The sequence below is a fragment of the Sabethes cyaneus genome, chromosome 3, assembly GCF_943734655.1.
Source record: "Sabethes cyaneus chromosome 3, idSabCyanKW18_F2, whole genome shotgun sequence".
NCBI classification, from domain to species: domain Eukaryota; kingdom Metazoa; phylum Arthropoda; class Insecta; order Diptera; family Culicidae; genus Sabethes; species Sabethes cyaneus.
This window is the reverse complement of record NC_071355.1, coordinates 18,065,304-18,084,273: the sequence shown is the minus strand read 5'-3', so window position 1 is coordinate 18,084,273 and position 18,970 is coordinate 18,065,304. Positions and strand designations below refer to the sequence as shown.

Genomic DNA, 18,970 nt, shown 5'->3' with positions numbered 1-18,970 from the left:
AGCGAAAGAGGAAACAGTGTGCAGAAAACAAGAAAAAACGAGACAGAAATAGAGAAAACGTAAGACAGAAAAAGAAAAAAAGGTAGCAAAAAGGGTTGGAAAACGGGAAAGAAAAACATAGCAAACAGGGTAAAAAAAGAAACAGAAAACAAGCGAAATCAAACGAGAAAAGAAGAATATCGAGAGAGAGAGAGAGAGAGAGAGAGAGATAATAAAAAAAAGAACATAACATAACATAACAGATGAAAAATATCATAAACTGGACAGAACAGGGGAAAACAGGAAAAAAGCAGAAAAATGGAATAGAAAAGGAGATAAACAACAGAAAAGAACAATCAGGATTCAGGAAAAGGGCGAAAAATGGGACAGGAAATGAAGAAAGAGGACAACAAACAGAAACGAAAGATCGAACAAAAATGGAATGGTAGAAAACTGGAGGAAACGAGCAAATATGAAACAGGGAACAAACAAAACGGAAGAAAGAAAGCAAAAAGACAAAGAAGAATGCGGAAGAAAGAAGGTAAAAGAACAGCAAATGGGTGAAAACGGCACTGCAAAATAAGAAAATAGGAATAGAGGAAAAGGAAACAGAAATGAAAAATCAGAGTAAAAAGGGAAAAACGGGACACACAAGAATAAAAAGAAAACGGTACACAAAAAATGAATACAAATCTGAAAAGAAAAACAGCTGGACATAATAACAGTAAGAACATAACAGACGAAAACGAATAACGGAAAAGCAAAAAAAAGACAAAAATCGAAACCGAAAAAAACAAAAGTCGAAACGGGACAGAAAATAAACAAAACGAGATAGAGAACGAGAAAGAAATGAACCAGGAAACGAGAAAAAACGTAATAAAACAGGAAAAAACAGAAAAGAACAATCAGGATTTCACAATAGGGTGATGGGACAGGAAAAAAAGGAATAGTGTAATAGAAAAAATAAAACAGAAAAACCAAAAAAGAAAAACAGGAAAAATAGACTAAAGAAAAAGGTAACAATAAAAAGGAAATAACAGGAGAATAAAAATGCAAAAACGCAATAAACGTGACAGAAAAGACTGGAGAATGGTAGTAAAAGGAGGAAAAACGGTATAGAAAAAAAATAGAGGAAGAGGAAACCACGGAAAGGAAAAAACAGAAAAAAAGATGAAAAACGGGAAAGAAAAAGTATAAAAACTAAAACGAAAACGGAAGACAAAAAGCGGAAAAACAAAAAGCGACAGAAAAGGTGGAAAAGTAATACATAACAACAGGAAGAACATAACAAAAACGGAAAAGCGAAAAAAGACAACAATCAAAACCGAACAAAAGAAAACAGCTGAATCAGGACAGAAAATGCCAAAAAACTGGATAGAGAACGAGGAAAAATGGACCTGGAAACGAGGAAAAACGTAAGAAAAATGGCATAAAACGAAAAAGAACAATCAGGATTTAGGAAAAGGACAAAAAATGGAACAGGAAAAGAAGAAAAAAGAAAGAAAGGAAGAAAAAACAAAGGACAGAAAAAGGGCCAAAAATCAAAAAATGGGACAGAAAAACAAGAAAAGAAACAACAGCAAAAATAGACTAGAAAAAAGTAAAACGAAAGCGATAAAGACGTAAAACGGGAGATAAAAATAGAAAACCGAAGAAGAAACAGCCAAAATCGGAATAAACGTGACAAGACGTTAGAGCGGCAGCAAAGATTGGAAATCCTGCATAAAAACGAAAAACGAGAAGGAAAGGAATAAAAGAGCTTGAAAAAGATTTCAAACGAAAACAAGGAAAAAGAGAAGAGAAATGACGGAAAACGAAAAAAATATAACAAAAAAACACAAATGAAAACTAACGGAATAGTGAAACAGAAGACACTGGACAATGGAAGAAAAAGAATAAAAACTGGTATGCAAAATGGAAAAACGAAAGAAAATCCGTGCATAATGGGAAGAAAAACGGAAAAAAGTTAATACGATAAAATGTAAAAACGGAAGAAACCGGAAGGAATCGAAGCAAAGAACGAGGAAACAAACAGAAAAAGATAGATAACTAAAGAGGCAATGAGAAAAGAGAAAAATAAGAAAAGTAAGAAAAACCATAGAGAAAACGCAGAAAAAACAGGATAGTCTGGGCAAAAAAGAGGGCATATAAAAGGAGAACATACGGCAGTAGCAAAATGGAGAAACGAGAACAGAAAAAGAGGAAAATTTAGAGTGAAAAAAGGAAACGGAAGACAAAATCGATCGGAATACAAAAAAGGAACGGAACAGACGAAAACGAAGAACGGAAAAGCGATAAAAAATTAAAATCAAGACCGAAAAAAAACAAAAAAAGTCCAGAAAACGACAAACGACAAAAGAGACAAAAATCGAAAATGAGAAAAAGGAAACAGTCGAATCCGGACAAAAAATTACAGAAAACGGTATAGAGAACGAGAAAAAAGGGACTTCGAAACGAGAAAAAACGTAAGAAAAAAGGCAAAAAATTGAAAGGAACAATGACACAGGGAATGAAAAAAAAAAAGAACCAGAGGAAGAGGAAACAATTAACAGAAAAGAAAGATCGAACTAAAAATCGGAAAATGGAACAGAAAGACAAGAAGAGAAAAGCAGTAAAAATAGACTAAATAAAAAAGTAACACGACAGCGAAAAAGACATAAAACGAGAGATAAAAATAGAAAACCAGAGGAGAAATACAATAAAGGGAGCCAACACCGGTATAAACGCGATAGAAAGGAAGGTAGAACGGCTGCAAAAAGTGAAAAATGGGGTAAAAAAAAGAAAAACGAGAATGAAAAGAAATAAAAGAGGTAGAAAAAGATTCCAAGCGAACAAGCGTAACAGGGACAAAGAGAAGGGAAACGACCGGAAACGAGAAAAAAATATAACAAAAAAATGAGTGAAAACCAACAGAACAGTGAAAAAGAAAATACGAGACAATGGAAGGAAAATAATGAAAACTGGTATGCAAAATAGAAAAACGAAAAAATAAAACATGTAGAAAAAACGGGACAAAAAAGGAAAAAATGGAGTGAAAACGGGGGAGATCGAGGCAAAAACTGTGAAAACGGACAGAAAAATGTGGAGAACGAAAAAGAAGAAAAAAGAAGAACGAAAAAAAAGTAAGAAAAAATAAAGACAGTGAAGAAAAAGAGGAAAATCCGGACTGAAGAAGGTGAAAACGGAAGATAGAAAGTGATCAGGAAAGAAAAAGAGAACGTGACAGAACAGACGAAAAAAGGGAAAAGACGTTATGGAACAGAAAACGACACAAATCGAGATAGCGAACGAGGGAAAATGGACCTGGAAATGAAAAAAAACGGAAGCAAAAAAGCAAAAAAGAAGGAAAGAAAGAAGGAAGGAAAAAAGAAACAGAGATGAAACAACCGACAGTAAAAAGGAAAAAACAGAGAAAAAGACGAAAAAAGATGAAAACAGGGACAGAAAAAGAATAAAAATAAAATGGAAGACAAAAAGCGATCGGAGAAGAAAAACAGAGTGTGACAGAAAAGGTGGAAAAACATGACATAACAGGAAGAACATAACAGTCGAAAACGTAAAACGGAGAAGCGAGAAAAGACGCAAATCAAGACCAAAAATAAAGAAAAAAGTCGAAACGAGACAGAAAATGACAAAAAATGAGGGGACAAGAGGTAAGATTAACGTAAAAAAGAGAGAATAAACACAGAAGAAAATAGGCAAAAAACGGAAAAAATAGTCAAGACTCTGCAAAAGAAGGAAAAAGGATCAGGGGAAGAAAAATAACGGACAGAAAAGAATGATCGGACAATAAATCGTAAAATGGGACACAAAAATGTGAAAATAATAATAGGAAATATAGACTAAAGAAAAAGGCAAAACGAAAAATAAAAAGAAGTAAAATGGGATACGTAAAAATGGAAAACCGGAAGAGAAAAACAGAAAAGGGAGCCAAAAACGAAATAAACGTGAAAGAAGGGACGGGAGAAGGGCAGCAAAAAGAGTAAAAACGGTGCAAAAATAAAAAACGCGAAGGAAAAAAGAATTAGAGGACAAAAGAATATAACAAAAAACGAGGAAAAAAGAGTTAGAAGAGAAAAGAATATAACAAAAAACGAGTGAAAACCAATGGAACAGTGAAACAGTGGGAACAGTGAAAGGTAAAATGAAAGAAAAGTAAAGGCGAAAACCAAAAAAATACAATACAGAAAAGAAGAAAACCGAAACCAAAAGTGGAAACACGGGACTGGAAATGAGAAAAAATGGAACATTACAGACGAAAAATGTCAATCCTTATTTCAAGTAAAACGTCGTGGCTGATTTCGTGTGCTGTATATTCGGTTTGAAGTAAAACTTCGAGTTCAAATTATAGTCTAAATTCAAGTTCCATAATTTAATGTCCAATGTAACTTTCCATTCTGTTCAGGTCTATAAATTCTGCCCGATTTCATGTCTACTTTCAAGTTAAACTTTCAGTCCGAACTACTTCAAATTCCAATCCAATTTCAGCTCTAGTTTCTAGTCCAGTTGCTAGTCCAATTTCAGCTTTGATTTTAAATCCAATTGCACCCGAAAGTCCGGGATTTTCAACCTAATTGGCCGGTATTATTGTGATGAGTAATAAATAGATTCGCCATCTTACGATTACTCGATTTTCCAGGCCAAAACATTCATGTGAAAGATCGGGTTGCCCCACCGTTCATTTAGGTCTGGGCACGCTAGTAGTACTGTAACGCGTAATTACCTTGCTCTCCAGTTGCATGACACGATCGTTCTTTTTCTTCATTTCCTCCTCCTGCTCGATCAGCATACCGCGCGTTTGCTCGAACATCGTTTTGAACTGCATCGCGTCCATGTTCATGATGATGTGAACCAGTTCGTCCGCCGCCGAGGACAGCATACCGCGGGTGAACTTGTCGTTCGAGCTTCTCATACCCATGGTTCCGCTCTGGTTTGGCGACGGACCGGCCGAACTTCCGATACCGACGTCCACCGATTGTGGTGCCGAAGACAGTGTGTTGTCCAGCGAACTAAACGATATATCCGAGTGGAGACCTTCAAGGGCAAAGCAAAAACTTATTTGGGAAATTTGTGTAAAACTTTGAAACTACTCACCCGAATCATCATCGTGATAGGTGCTCCGCAGCGTCTGACACAGCGTCTTGAGCTGCTTGTACACTGATTGGGCTTCCTTGAACAGCAACATGGTTGCCTCGTCCTTGTTCGATGCACTACCATCGTCCATCATCGTTTCGTCTTCGCCGGTCATCTCCTGCAGCAGTGAGGAATGGTTAGGATCGCTGTGAAGCGATCGCTGTGAATCGAACGACTCCAGCCGCTCCGAAAGCGTTCCATTCTCTCGCTCTAGCCGATCGAGCGTCTGCACGGTCATCTGGTACTTGGTGTCCTGCTCCTTGGTACTCCGCTCCAGAATGTGTATCCTCTCGGAGGCTTCATTCAACGCGATCGAAAGATTCTCCTTCTCGTTCGCAGTCATGTGCAACCGATTCTCCAGCTCGTTCTTCTTCTCCAAAATCATACGCAGCTCGTTCTTCAGACTTTCCAAACTGCTGACGTGATCCTGGATGCTTAAAGTTCGCCGATTGCACTGCTCCTTGATTTCCTGCAGCTGCGCCGACAGCTGCATCTCGGTGGCATTCGATTTCTTCAGCTCGTTCGAGAGCCGGGTATTCTGAGCGGTCAGCTCCTCGATCAGGAGATTTTTCTCCCGCTCCATCTGGCGCATAATCTGCTCCTGTGCGTCAAGCTTCTGCTTGAACTGCTTGATGTCCGCTTGCAGTTCCAGGATAACGGCATCATTCTCGCTCGACGTAATCTCCAGCTGTCGCTTGAGAATGTACTTCTCCTGTTCCAATTTCTGGTTGGAGTAAAAAGAAGGAAAGCAAAAAAAAGTCGTGAATAACGGTCCAATAAACAGAGCTAAAAACAAAATCGATTTCGCCGTCGTCGTCATCGGTCGCCAAAATCGGTTCAATGACCAAGCGTTCACCTACGCGCTTGTGGAAAGACATAAAACGTTCGCCTACTGTGCTGGAGCTATAGAGATTGGTACGTTGTTTTCAATTTTTTGTTGTTGTTCATTTGTATTTCGAAATCCAAATCCACACGGCGCAGAAGGCGTTGGACATTCTCATTGGTTTCGCCAGCAACGATGACGCTGGCTGGCTGGCGGGGACAACGAAAAAGGAGTCAAGACAGCCGTCGCCATCACTGTTTCCATCACCGTTTTTGGTTGCCTTGGTTGAAGGCACACGGAAAAGAGGACATTTTCGTTTCTTCTTGGCTGGCTATATGAGACGCTCCATACCATAGTGGCTAATCTTAATTTGTTCAACCTGCTTTATGGAATGAAGTGGGGCAATTAGAAAAGGTTTTTTTTTCTTCGCTGTGGCAGACTTGTTTCTTGCACTACTGATGAGAATGGCGTCGTGTCAGTGGGAGTCAAACGATGCCCAGTACCACCTTTTGCTCCACCAGGTTTGTGCACGCTTTTGACGGAGTTTTTATTCTTGCTTTCTTTTGTGGACAGTGAAACTAGAAAAAGGGAAAAACTGATCTAAAAGTGAGGAACGAAACGAAACGAAAAACGGAACAGAAAAGAAAAAAAACAAGGGGAAAATCAGCACTGTAAAAATTAAAGAAAAAGTAGGGAAACAGGAAAGAAAAATTTGAATCGCTTATTTAAGCTTTATTTTTCCTTAACTTTACGATCCAAAAGTGATAACTATGTAAGGAAAGGTTCTAGAGATTTGCAACCTTCTGCAAAAACATGTTGTTCGAGTCTTTCAATAATTGCCTTGAACTAGATACTCTTGTAAAATGCAACCAACATACGCTGAATATGAAAAACTTATTTGTAAAAAATTTTCGAAGAAAGTGCTCTATATCTCTGCACTCAATAGAGATAGAAATGTCATTTCTTTAGCAAATTTGTTTACCTTTATATATTCCGTAACTTTGCCGAAGAAACTATGTGTCTATCTACGAACACAATGGACGTGCATCGAGTCTTTAGCGAACGCAAAACACAAAGAACATATGCTTGCCGTACTCTCATTTGGGTGGTTAGAGACAAGCGGAACCCATACAAGTTTATAGGACTCGACTTAAGCTTTAAGATGTAGTGCTGATTTCATAAATCCGCTTGCCCAAATATGCGATAACTCAGCAAGTAAAGGTCCAAGAGATTTGTGGTCCTCTGCTAAACTGTGTATTTTGAGAGTTTCGATAATTGCCTAGAACAATGAATTCTTGTAAAATGCAACTAAGAAAAGCTAAGTATGAAAAACCAATTTTTAAAGAAGTTTCAAATAATAAGCCCTATAGTTCAGCACTCGATAAAGATAGGAGTTTTATTTCTTCAGCAAAGTTGCTTGTTTTTACAATATTTACAACTTTGCCGAAGAAACTATATCTATATTTCCTAACACAAAAAAGTTATTTTTTTATTTTCATTATAGTAAGCGATGACTAACTTTTGACAGTTTTAGATTAAGTTTTAGATTAATCTCAGCGCGTGTCTAATGAACTTCGGTTGCACTGTTTCGATTCTAGCAAACCAAATATTTTTATACGGATAGATCATACAATCGAGAAGTAAAGAGCACGCAGGCAATATAGGCGATTTGCTTCAGCAATGATGTTCGAGTAATGGTTTTGGAAGCTTGTGGAAGGAATTTGCATCTAAATGGTTCAATTCCAAGGTCCTTAACAACACTAACGCGGTCCAGAATTGCCCCTTCAATTTGGTAAGTATACACGATCGGAGTTTTGCATCAAGTGAAGGTGATAATTGAACAATTAAAAACACTGATGAAGATGGTTGGTTAGGCGACATCATTCTGCAAATTTGTCGACAAGATCTTGTAGTCGTTTGCAGTCTTTAACTGATCGCACAGCGATAAATATTTTAAGATCGTCAGCGTATAACAACTTGCTGCCAGGTGGTATGAAAAAACAGACGTCATTAAAAACTATATGGAATAATAACGGTCCTAAGATGCTTCCTTGTGAAACTCCTGACTGGTTCACAGAAACCGTACGATTGAACGGGGTTTAACTTTACTGAAAGCTGACGAGCTCTGAGATATGCCTGATGAAGCCTGAAGTACGTGCACGAAGCCATCAGATGCGCCCAGATGACTCAGTTTGCGAAGCCTGCGGAAACTTGCGCAGTTCAAGCGACATGTTGCACCGCTTTTGCAATGGCGTTCGTAATGCTTCAGTACATTTTTTAGGTACAACAAGATGGGATTCCAGTAGGACCCACGCTAAAACTGGTTTTTAACTTCAGAAGTCCTGTTTCAATGCCAGCTGCATATAAATGAGGACACAATAAACACGACAAGGAAGGGAAAATGGATAACCAATATAAGGGAAACCAAGAGAGAGAGAGAGAGAGAGAGAGAGAGACCCGATAGGGGAAGCGAAAGCGAAAGCGACAAAACGTGAATTAAAAATGGGCATGGGATGAGAAAGTAGGACTAATAAAATCAGAAAAAAACTAAAAATATTTAAAAACGTAACAGAAGGATTAAAAACAGGAAATACAAAAGGAAAATCGACGTGCCAAAAATAAAGAATGAAAAGCAAGAGAATAACTAGGACCAGGGATGGCAAGATCACTTTGACTCAATTCACATTCCTTAGACGGTACCATCTCAGCCAAGTAGAATTTGAAAAAGTTATGTATAGAATGATTGAAGAACTAGTTATTATCTACAACTTTTCTGAATAAAGTTAGGCTGTATGTTTTGTATTTACGGTGCTACAATGCTAGTAGCTCAAATGTCCCATACATAACTTTGTCTTGGCTGGGACGGTACTGTCTAAGGAATGTGAATTGAGTCAAAGTGATCATGTCATCCCTGACAAGGATTAAAAAAAAGAAATGGGTCAGCAAATGTAAAAAAAACGGTACAATGAAACATAAAACACGGTACAGAAAACAAGAAAATCGAGAAAAAGACGGAAAACGGAAGCAGAAAAATGAAAGTAAAAACGCTCCAGAAAAGAAAAAAACTGGACAAAAAAATGGAGACAGATAAAGGAATAGAAAAAAGGAAGAACTTGTGAGATAACAAAGCGAAATATGAATCCTAACTTCGTGTCGTATTTCCTGTCCATGTTCAAATTCAAATCTAATTTAATGTCTAATGTCAAGTTCAATTTCAAGCACAACTGCATTTTTGATTTTAAGCAAAATGAAGAAAACAAGAAAACCGAACGAGAAAATGAGGACAAACTAGATAGAAAAGAAACAGAAAAAGAGAACAAAGAAAAAGAGACAAAAGTGAGACTAAAAAAGAAGAAAAATGGGCCTAAAATTGAAGAAAAACGTAAACAGGAACAGAAAAAAAACAAGAAAAAAATTAGAACTGAAAAGAGTGAAAAACGGGACAGAAAGAGTAGTGCGAGCGACTAGAAAAACGGAAAAACGAGAGAGAAACCAAAACAAAACGAAACAAAGCGGGACAGAAAAAGAAAAAAACGTAACATAAAGGGTGGAAAAATTACAAGAAAGGGGAAAAAAGTAACACCAAAGAAAGTAAGAGAAACCAAAAGGGAAACGGAATAATAGCAGGAAAAGAAGTATAGAAAAAAAGAAAAGATGGGACAATACAGGAATGAGAAATGGAAATGGGATGGTAAAATAGAACAGAAAACTCAGAAATGAAAAACAATAAAAAATGTTGAAGGTGTAGGAAAAAGATAAAAAGCGGGAAATTGGAGAGAAAAGCAAACATTTGAAAGAGGAAAAAAGGGCATCGAAAAGAGAACAAAAACGGAACAGAAAAAGATGAAAAACGACAAGGTAGAGGTCGTTTTTTGCCTCGATTCCTCCCGTTTTCCATCTTTCTATTTTTTCCTTTTATCCTATTATTTTTTTCCATTTTTCTTCCCAATATGCACGGACTTTCTTTCGTTTTTCCTTTTATTCTTTTTCTTCCATAGTCCAGTGCTTTCTGTTTCACAGCGCAGTTTTTTGTCATATTTTTTCGCGATTTTCTTCCTTTCTCTTCTCTTTTTCCCTTGCTTACGTTTAGAGTCTTTTTCAAGCTCTTTTTACTTCCTTTCCTTCCCGTTTTTCGTTTTTCACCATTTTTAGCACGTTTTGCTGCCGTTCTGCCGTCATTTATGTGACGTTTTTTTCCTGGTTTTGGCTCCCTTTTTTGTCTTTTTCCTCCGGTTTTCTATTTTTATCTCCCGTTTTACGTCGTTTTCGCCTTTTCCTGAATCCTGATTGTTTTTTTTTCCGTTTTTTTGCCTTTTTTCTTACGTTTTTCCTCGTAGGAAAAAGACAAGCAACGGGAAATCGGAGAGAAAAGCAAACATCTAAAAGAGGCAAAAAAGGGCATCGAAAAGAGGACAAACGGAACAGAAGAAGATGAAAAACGACAAGGAAGAGCGTTCCAAAAAGACGAACACTGGAAACGAAAAAAGGAAAAAGGGAACAGAGAAGCTGGGAAAAGGAAATGAAAATTACAAAAAATGAGGAACAAGGAAATAACCAGGACTGTAAGTAAAAAACATGGGTCAGGAAGTGAAAAAAATAGAACAAAGAAACAGCAAACAAGGGACAGAAAACAAGAAAATCGAGAAAAAGACAAAAAACGGAAGAAAAAAGAAGAAAAGTGAGAGCAAAAACCAAGAACGCTCCTGATAAAAATAAAAAAAAATAAAAAAAGTGGAAAACCGAAACGGAAAAGAGAACAGAAAAGAGGCAAACCGTGTGAGAGAATAAGACGAAATATCCCAAGTTAGAATTTGCGTTTTATTGCACTTTTATTATGGTTTTTATGACTAATTTTGGTCACCAGAACCGTCATAAGTGCTTAATAAAACTAGCATTGTTACTTGGGATGTCAATCTTAATTTTTAGTAAAACTTCGTGTCTAAATTCCTGCCCATATTCAATTAAAACTGAAATAGAAACTTCACTCTTTTAAGTCCGATTTCATGTCCAACACCAAATGCAACTTCCAGGTAAAATTAGTCAGTCCAATTTCAAATCCAGTTTTAAGTCCAATTTCAAGGTCAATTTGAAATAAAGCATCAAGCCTTAATTAGTTCAAATTTAAGTCTAATTTAATGCCCTATGTCTAGTGTGTCTGGTCCAATTTCAACTTTGATTTTAAATCCAATTGCACCGGAAAGTCCAGCGTTTTCAACATAATCGGACGGTTTTTTTTTGTGATAAGTAAAAATAGATTCGCCATCCTACGATTTCTCCATTTTCCAGGCCAAAATCTCCTTTTGTTTATGTCTGGACACGTCAGTGTTTACAGTTTTACCCAAAGTTGCGCCTTTGATGGCAAATATGAAGGATTCTTGGAAGTCGCTATAAATAGATATCAATAAAAATTACAAGTTTAAATAGGACCTTTGGAAGTATTCTTGAGAACCTTTCTTACTGTCGGCCCTCTACTTTTATAAGAGTTTTATGCCCGTGTTATCGCAGCGCAGTTTTGAGGAATTGCAAGTTTTGTGATCCATTATAATAAGTAAGTGCTAAAAACGTGTTTAAACGCACCTTAAAATTGAATTTGTTATTGCCTTTCTTGAGACCAGGTCGCTGTTCGTAGAGTTAGTCGTACAATATGCACAGCAATTCGATTTTATATGCAAAAGCCTCTCACGTTCTGGTAGTAAACTGAACGGAGACGGCTTGTCCGAAGTTGGAATACTCACCCATCCCACTGAAGCACTGTACCGTTCTGAATGACTCCCCGTATACACCGTATTTAAGCTGTGACGAAGAGGATGGGAACGTTCAAAATACTGGTAGTTCTGGAAGGTGTCCTGATGTTGATTCAACCTGAACCAATAGTTTTAACACAGATCAAGATTTTTACCGACTCTCTGACTAATGTTATCGAATAAAACCTTCTGAATAGGAAGTTCAAAAGGAAATTGCAAATGGTATTTCCTATATCAAATAGTTCGATCGTAGGTAACAACGATAGAGCCATTAACAGATCTTCTACCAGTCATTCTTTCTTCACAAAAAAACAGATCACTGAAAGTAAATTTATTATTAGACGAGCAAAAACCAATTCCTCGAGCACCGACCATTAATAATTCGCTTAACCGAGTTCAGTCCATCTTCCTCCGATGCGATGGTTGGAAACCAATCACTCGGGCTAGGCTCGACTAATGAACCCATTGAGTTGTTTTTTTCAACAACGAAAAATGCTCCAACCGATTGTCGAGCACGTCAGCATTTGGACGGCCGGCACAGGGCGGATGCCATTTTTTGACGCCCCACACACACCGAACCGTTGCGATTTTTCCAGTGGACACGGAACGGTGACAGCAAGTTTTAAATGGCTACCGGGCGGACGAAGAACAGATTGTGTCTGTTGCCCGATGATGGTCACAAGTAGCACAACCGTCCTCCAAATTAAAGATTGAAAATTAATTTGAAACCAATTTTTTGTTTGTACAGACTAGAAGGTAATTCGCAAAGATTGATCAAATTGGATTAGCGGTTTTGGTTGTCTGGTTGTGAGGGAAATGATTGTGCCGGTTGTGTCTGTACACTACACAGTGTGCAATGTGGGTCACAAAAGGTTGCCGATTAGTGACGGTACTATAAAAGAAGACTATAGAGTATCCTGGGACAATCCGGCGCAATGACACACATCCAACTAATTAGATTCGATCGGAGGAGGATTAGCCTGCCTGTCGGTTGTGACGTCAATTAAGCTCGACCCAATACGGGGCGATCGGACTAAAGCTAAAGTTGGAAGCTCGAATAAACACTGTACTATTGGCACAGATGAGAAATTGGAAACCAAGTAAATAGGAACGTGTTTAAACATGGTATCGGTGGGAAATGCTACCTGTTGTATAAACAGTCCATTTGTGTGATTAAAATGATCACGTTGTGGGTCCACCCCCACCCCCATGTTGGGTTGAAACAGTGTGGTGTGGTGGCAATTCAGCACTCAATGGGCAGCTGGTTTGAGGCGGGCACCTTTTAATGCCAATTGGACTGTGTTGATGAGTGTGACAACCTGGCAGACATCGCGATGATGTCATTTGCTTGTAGGTTGAAAAGGTCATTTGCGAGGTAGTTGGAAAATGCAACAATTTGTCGTGTAACGTAAGTTGAAAATTATAACAATAACCGAAATGAGTTTAGTTTTCTAATTGATCAGTTTAAAGTTTGCCTACAGAGGTACGGAAATAAAAAAAACCAGACAGAAACCCAATTTTTTAACTATTTTAAAATGACTTCACAACTTTCGTCTACAGAAATATGAGCTAAAATATCAATTTTAGTTACTCTATGCAAAGTTATTGTAGAAATTTGGTGGTTATTAGGCTGAAACAGACAAAGTTTAGAACTGCAGAATCATTTAAAAAATGCGCGATTGTTACTGGAAAATATCACCGAAAGTATCATTCAAGACGTTTGCTCGATCTTGGACAATAATTAACTTGAAAGCTAGGATTGATTGCCCAAAATATGAAAAAATACTTCAATATCGTCAGTTTGCTAGCTATAACTTATGGAGTCCGTCGAATTAATTGCTTGCTCTTGTGATTACTAACAATTAATTCATTCAGATTATCATTGATAATTGTATTGATTACCGCTAGTTGCGTATTTGAGACGTAAATGATTACAAAAGTAATCTTTGATTACTACGTACTTATACACCTTACTGGAAACCCCTTGCGCACGCACGATTTCTTCAAAAACGGGTTTTTCCGATTTATAGGAATTACCGGGAAGAAGTCAGATTTAGAAGTGGCTCGGGGACAACATGAGGGGCACATTAAAATGAAAAACCCGAATTAATCCACTTAGTGGTGTGACCTAGCGTTTCCACTACCACAATATGCATTTTTTAATTTCTCAGGAACATCTATAAGTAACATGACCATATTTTAAAATATTCGTTCGTTATTCCTCAAAATCCTTATTAACCAGTAAAATTCACAAGAATATACTGCGTGTAATAATTACCTCTTCTTTCCTAGAGTGCATAAATATTTGTAAGCGTCATTTAATTGACTTTATCAAGACCTTATTTAGTATTATAATATTTACGTGATTTATTGTATTGATTTATAGAAATTAACCCTCTAATGGGTTTACAGACGGCCTTAACTCTTAGGCTTAGAAGCCACGTGCGGAGTTTGTTTTGAATTTACAATATGAGATATGTATTCATAACAGTTTTATTGATTTTAATACCATGCGTTCAAGCGTTAGCATCTTTCAAAACAAGAATTCAGAAAAATTACGAACAAAAATTATTGTGCGACTATTTCCTTTGCACTTTTGAAGGACAAGAATATCTAGCACCAAATGATTGGCCTCAAAGTTTTAAAGTGAACTCATACTTGATTTCAATTTTGCAATTTATCTGAATTTGAAAAAATACCTAAGGCCATTGCAAGTCATTTTTAAAGTTGTTGGCACCTCCCCTTGGAAATTGGCTTGAGAAATCGCGGGGCAAAAAAATAATTTGTAGGATATAATTTAATTTTTTTATAAAATCAGTTGTCTGTGGACTCTACAGCCTGAAAAATTCGAAAAATGAGTGTACGAGTTGAGTTGACGCTCCTAGCACGAAATAGAAATGGAAATTCAAACAGTGGGATCTCCGAAAATCAGCGAAAACAATTTTCTTTCGTTTTTGTCTTTCTTTTCAAAGATTTTTACCTAGAAAATCATAAATATAAGAGGCTTATGTCTGTACCGAAAACCAGGTCTCTGACAGGACGTCATAAGAGGCTTATCGGTAACTAAAAACAGGTCCCTGACAGGACGTCATGCTTTCGTAGCAATGGGTTGTATTCTCAGTCACCTCACTGGTCGACTGCTGGACTGCTCGATTGCTCAACTGGTTGACTAGACTGCTCGACTGAAATGGTCGATTAGACTGCTCGATTTATTGCTCGACTGGACTGTTTGACTGAACTGCTCGACTGAACTGTTCGATTCGACTGCTCGACTCAACTGCTTGATTGAACAGATTACCTTGACTGCCTTACTGAACAGCTCGATTTATTTGCTCGAGTGGACTACTCGACTTAACTACTCGATTCGACTGCTTGACACATTTACTTGACTTACTACTCAACCCGACTGCTCGACTTAACTGCACAATTGAACTGCTCGAGTGGACTGTTCGATTCGACTGCTTGACTGGACAGTATGATTCATCTGCTCGACTAGACTGCTCGACTCAACTGTTCGATTCGACGCTCGACTCAACTGCTCGACTGGACTACTCGACTTAACAGCTTGACTCGACTGCTCGAATGAACTGCGTGACTCAACTACTCGATTGGACTATTCGAATCGGCTGCTCGACTCAACTGCTCAACCCGATTGCTCGATTCAACTGCTCGACTAAACTTGATTGCTCGACTCAACTGACAGCTTGATTGAACAACTCGACTTAACTGCTCGACTGAACTACCCGACTGAACTGCTCAGCTCAACTGTTCGACTTAACTGCTCGACTGAACCGCTTGATCCGACTGCTCGACTACACTGCTCGATTCAACTGCTCGACTACACTGCTCGATTCGATCAGACTCGACTTAACTGCTCGATTAAAATGCTCGACTCGACTGCTCGGTTCAACTGCCCAACTCGACTGCTCGACTCAACTACTCGGCTGGACTGCTTGACTGAATAGCTTGATTTAAGTGCTCGACTAGACTGCTTGACTTCTGTTTGATTCAACAGTTCGACTTAACTGCTCGATTCAACTGCTCGACTGGACTACTGGACTCAACTGCTCGACTGGACTACTCGACTCAACTGCTCAACTCTACTGCTTGACTTGACTGCACGTATGAACTGCTCGACTCAACTACTCGATTGGACTATTCGAATCGGCTGCTTAGCTCAACTGCTCAACCCGACTGCTCGACTAGACTACTCGATTTGATTGCTCGACTCAACAGACAGCTTGATTCAACAACTCGACTTAACTGCTCGACTTGACTGTTCGACTCGACTGCTCGATCCAACTGCTTGACTCAATTGCTTGATTCGACTGCTCGACTCGCCTGCTCTACACGATTGCTTGTCGCGATATCGTATGCTCGGTGTTAAATCAGACCGGACCAAGTCGCAAAATTTAAAAAAAATGAGTTAATGATAGCAAACGATCAAGAATTTTCTAAACAACATTTTACTCTAATCAGACTACATAAATGTTGCAAACAGCCAGAAGTTTTTATTTAGTTAAATAAAATCGATCATAAAAACTATTTGTTTCAGTTTCCGGCATGACTCTTTTATGTACAACATCTTAGAGCTATATTATGCAATATAAGAACTCAAAGAACTAATACAAAGATTAAACATCTTCGCAAACACTGGCTAATGGAATGTATTCGCAGTTCTCGGAATTCTGAACAAACATTTATATTTTCCGGATCGTAAGATTCGAGCTCAACTAGTAACGTAGTATATTGAAAGCAAGAATAGGTTTGGTTATCACGTTTAAACTTTGAGTAAAAATGTCTAAAATCCATTTTTTTTATTAAAAAATTCCGAAAAAAAAATTGCAGCAAAATATTAGTTTGATGTCAACCTATCAATGTGCCTTGTAAATGGAATTACCCCGTACATTTTCACGTGCATTCCGCATTACCAACACACTCAATAAAAAACTTTTGTGAATAGAATTTTATTCTACTTTTATACAGCAAACTTGCCAGGACTGGAGTAACAAGGTCTGTTTAAGTTTTAAATTTTATTTTAAATTAAAGTTTTCAATTGTTCTAGGATTCTATTGATGCTGGTTTTAATAAATCAGTTTAGCATGTCCAAGCATAGAGGACAGTTTTCGATTTGAGCTAATTTGTACACAAAATACTATCTACTTTCAAAATTAACCTTGCAGCGCAAATTTTGTTACTTTGAATTTTTTGCTTATAGAGTAGGGTGGGGCATAAGGAGATCGCAGTAAACAGCGCGTGTGGACGGCAGCAAAATTTTTCGCTGTCAAAATTTTTCTTACAGTTCGTAAAACAATATTTAATAAAACGAATTATCGGTTCCGTACGAATTGGGAAGTTGGAAATAATCAAGCAGATTAGTTGTTAAAATAATCAAACAGATTAGTTTTTCGGCCAGCAGCAGCAGATATAGAATTAGCATGTGCCTTGAAGATAGTGACAAACAAGTTACATGTTTGGATGCAGACGGAATTACTGGAGGCAACTGTTACTGGAAGCGGTCCGAATTTACGCTTGTGCATACGGTAGTGACTTTTGCGGTTTATGAAGTTCTGCCCCGGAGGCACCCAAAAACTAGCTTTCGAATAGGACTTTAAACTGTTTCAAGTTTAATAGAAAATGCTGTTCAGTGGCGGGATTTAATGGAATGGACGAAGAAACAAATGCCGGTGAGGTCGTTTCATAACTTCACTCGTTTATCTATTTGATTTTCCTACATTCATATATTTTATTATTTCTAAATTTTATTCTTTTACTAAGTAACGAAAATGATGCCAGGTAGACGGAATTTTTCAATTTCCAGAGAGAAAAAAAAGGCGCTATAACCTTGGCCTATTGCAGCCAGACTATGGTTAATGCCATAAGTTCATCCCCGAGGGTCCGGAGTATCACTTATCCTTTATTAGCAAAGATACTCCCAACGACTACAATTTGTAATCTGTAAATTAATCAATATCTTCAAGGGAAGCGTTTGGTACGGGAGGTCCACGCTTTCTTCCTTCCCCTTGATTTCAATGAGTTGAATGGAATTAAGTATCATTTTTAATTCCACTTAATTCTTTGGAATTCTCTCTGCGGTACATGCTGCGCAGTTGGCCTGGCCGTTGACAAGAAAAATGACCGATTTAAGCAATCGGCATTTTCCAGGATGCCTTCAAGTATTGGCTGCGTTAGTGTGAGATAAGATATAGAGTAGGATGGGGCATAAGTGCGATGTTAGAAGTTGTCATCAATTTTCGTGAGATAAAAAGAAGGACAGCAACATAATATATTTTATAGTGATGCAGTAACTCAATGTCTTCACATTCAACTATAAATCATCTGCGGTAATAGTGTTCTGCAAAATAAATTCTTCTTTCTTCTGATCCAGTGCCGATTCGCAGTTTTACCCCACAAGCGGGGCAAAAGTGCCAATACCGCGGGGCAGAAGTGCGAAGCTCGAATACGTTTTTGTTTCATCAGCGGAAAAACATTGTTTTCCTTCGGCCAACATCTGTAGAGCACGCAGTTTTCTGCAGATTTTCCATTTCTAGTATCTGTTATATAGTGCCTAAAGTTGTATATAATTAGCTATACATTTTTGCCTCGTCCATGAATCGCACTTTTACCCCGCTAAGCGCTTGACGGGATTAGATTAAATTACGGAAAAGCGAAATTTATTTTGTAAATTATTTTCGCCGTATTTTCAAAACAGATATGTGAGTGATGTAAAACGCTGCTACAAATTTTCAACAAGTAGTATCCTCCTGTTGATATCATATTTCCCGTATAACGAAAAATTACACCAAAACCGCCCTAAAATAACATTTGCACATAACTCAGCAACTATGCGTCGTAAGCAACCAAAGTTTACGTTAGATTCAAGCTGTCATAGTAGTCACCCATCCATGCCAATGTAGAAAATTTACTTGGAATATGCACCGATAAATCATTGAATCGCACATTTACCCCTCCTTACTCTAATGGTCTTGATTGCGCAAAAATTGGAAAAAGTACTTTCGTTGAATTTCGCTTTGTAATTAATTTCAGCATAGTAATGTAGATTAACGATAAAGAAACGATTGAACCCAAATTTGGTTGAGTACAAAATATGAATTTTTTACTCAGAAAAATACTAATTTTTCTTCTGGTCAACAACTATTTTCCCTATGGGATTTCTGTCATCGTTGTTTAAATTATTTTTAATCAAAAAATGCTTTGTAGCTCGCAAAAGAGGACTGTTCTGGAGAAGAAAAACGAGAAAATCCAGCTCGTAGTTCTGGACGACCATCTT

General features: G+C 37.7%; 1 protein-coding gene across 4 annotated transcripts in view; it reads right to left on the bottom strand.

Annotated features, from left to right (window-relative positions):
* Positions 1 to 18,970, bottom strand: part of LOC128744755 (bicaudal D-related protein homolog) — a 121,513-nt gene that overhangs the window by 7,440 nt on the left and 95,103 nt on the right. For all 4 annotated transcript variants that reach the window (XM_053841972.1, XM_053841974.1, XM_053841971.1 and 1 more), the window contains exons 3-4: positions 5,074 to 5,836; positions 4,703 to 5,013 (exon numbers count right to left, since the gene is read on the bottom strand). In XM_053841972.1, coding sequence (XP_053697947.1) covers positions 4,703 to 5,013; positions 5,074 to 5,836 — 1,074 coding nt within the window. The remainder of the gene's footprint in view (positions 1 to 4,702; positions 5,014 to 5,073; positions 5,837 to 18,970) is intronic.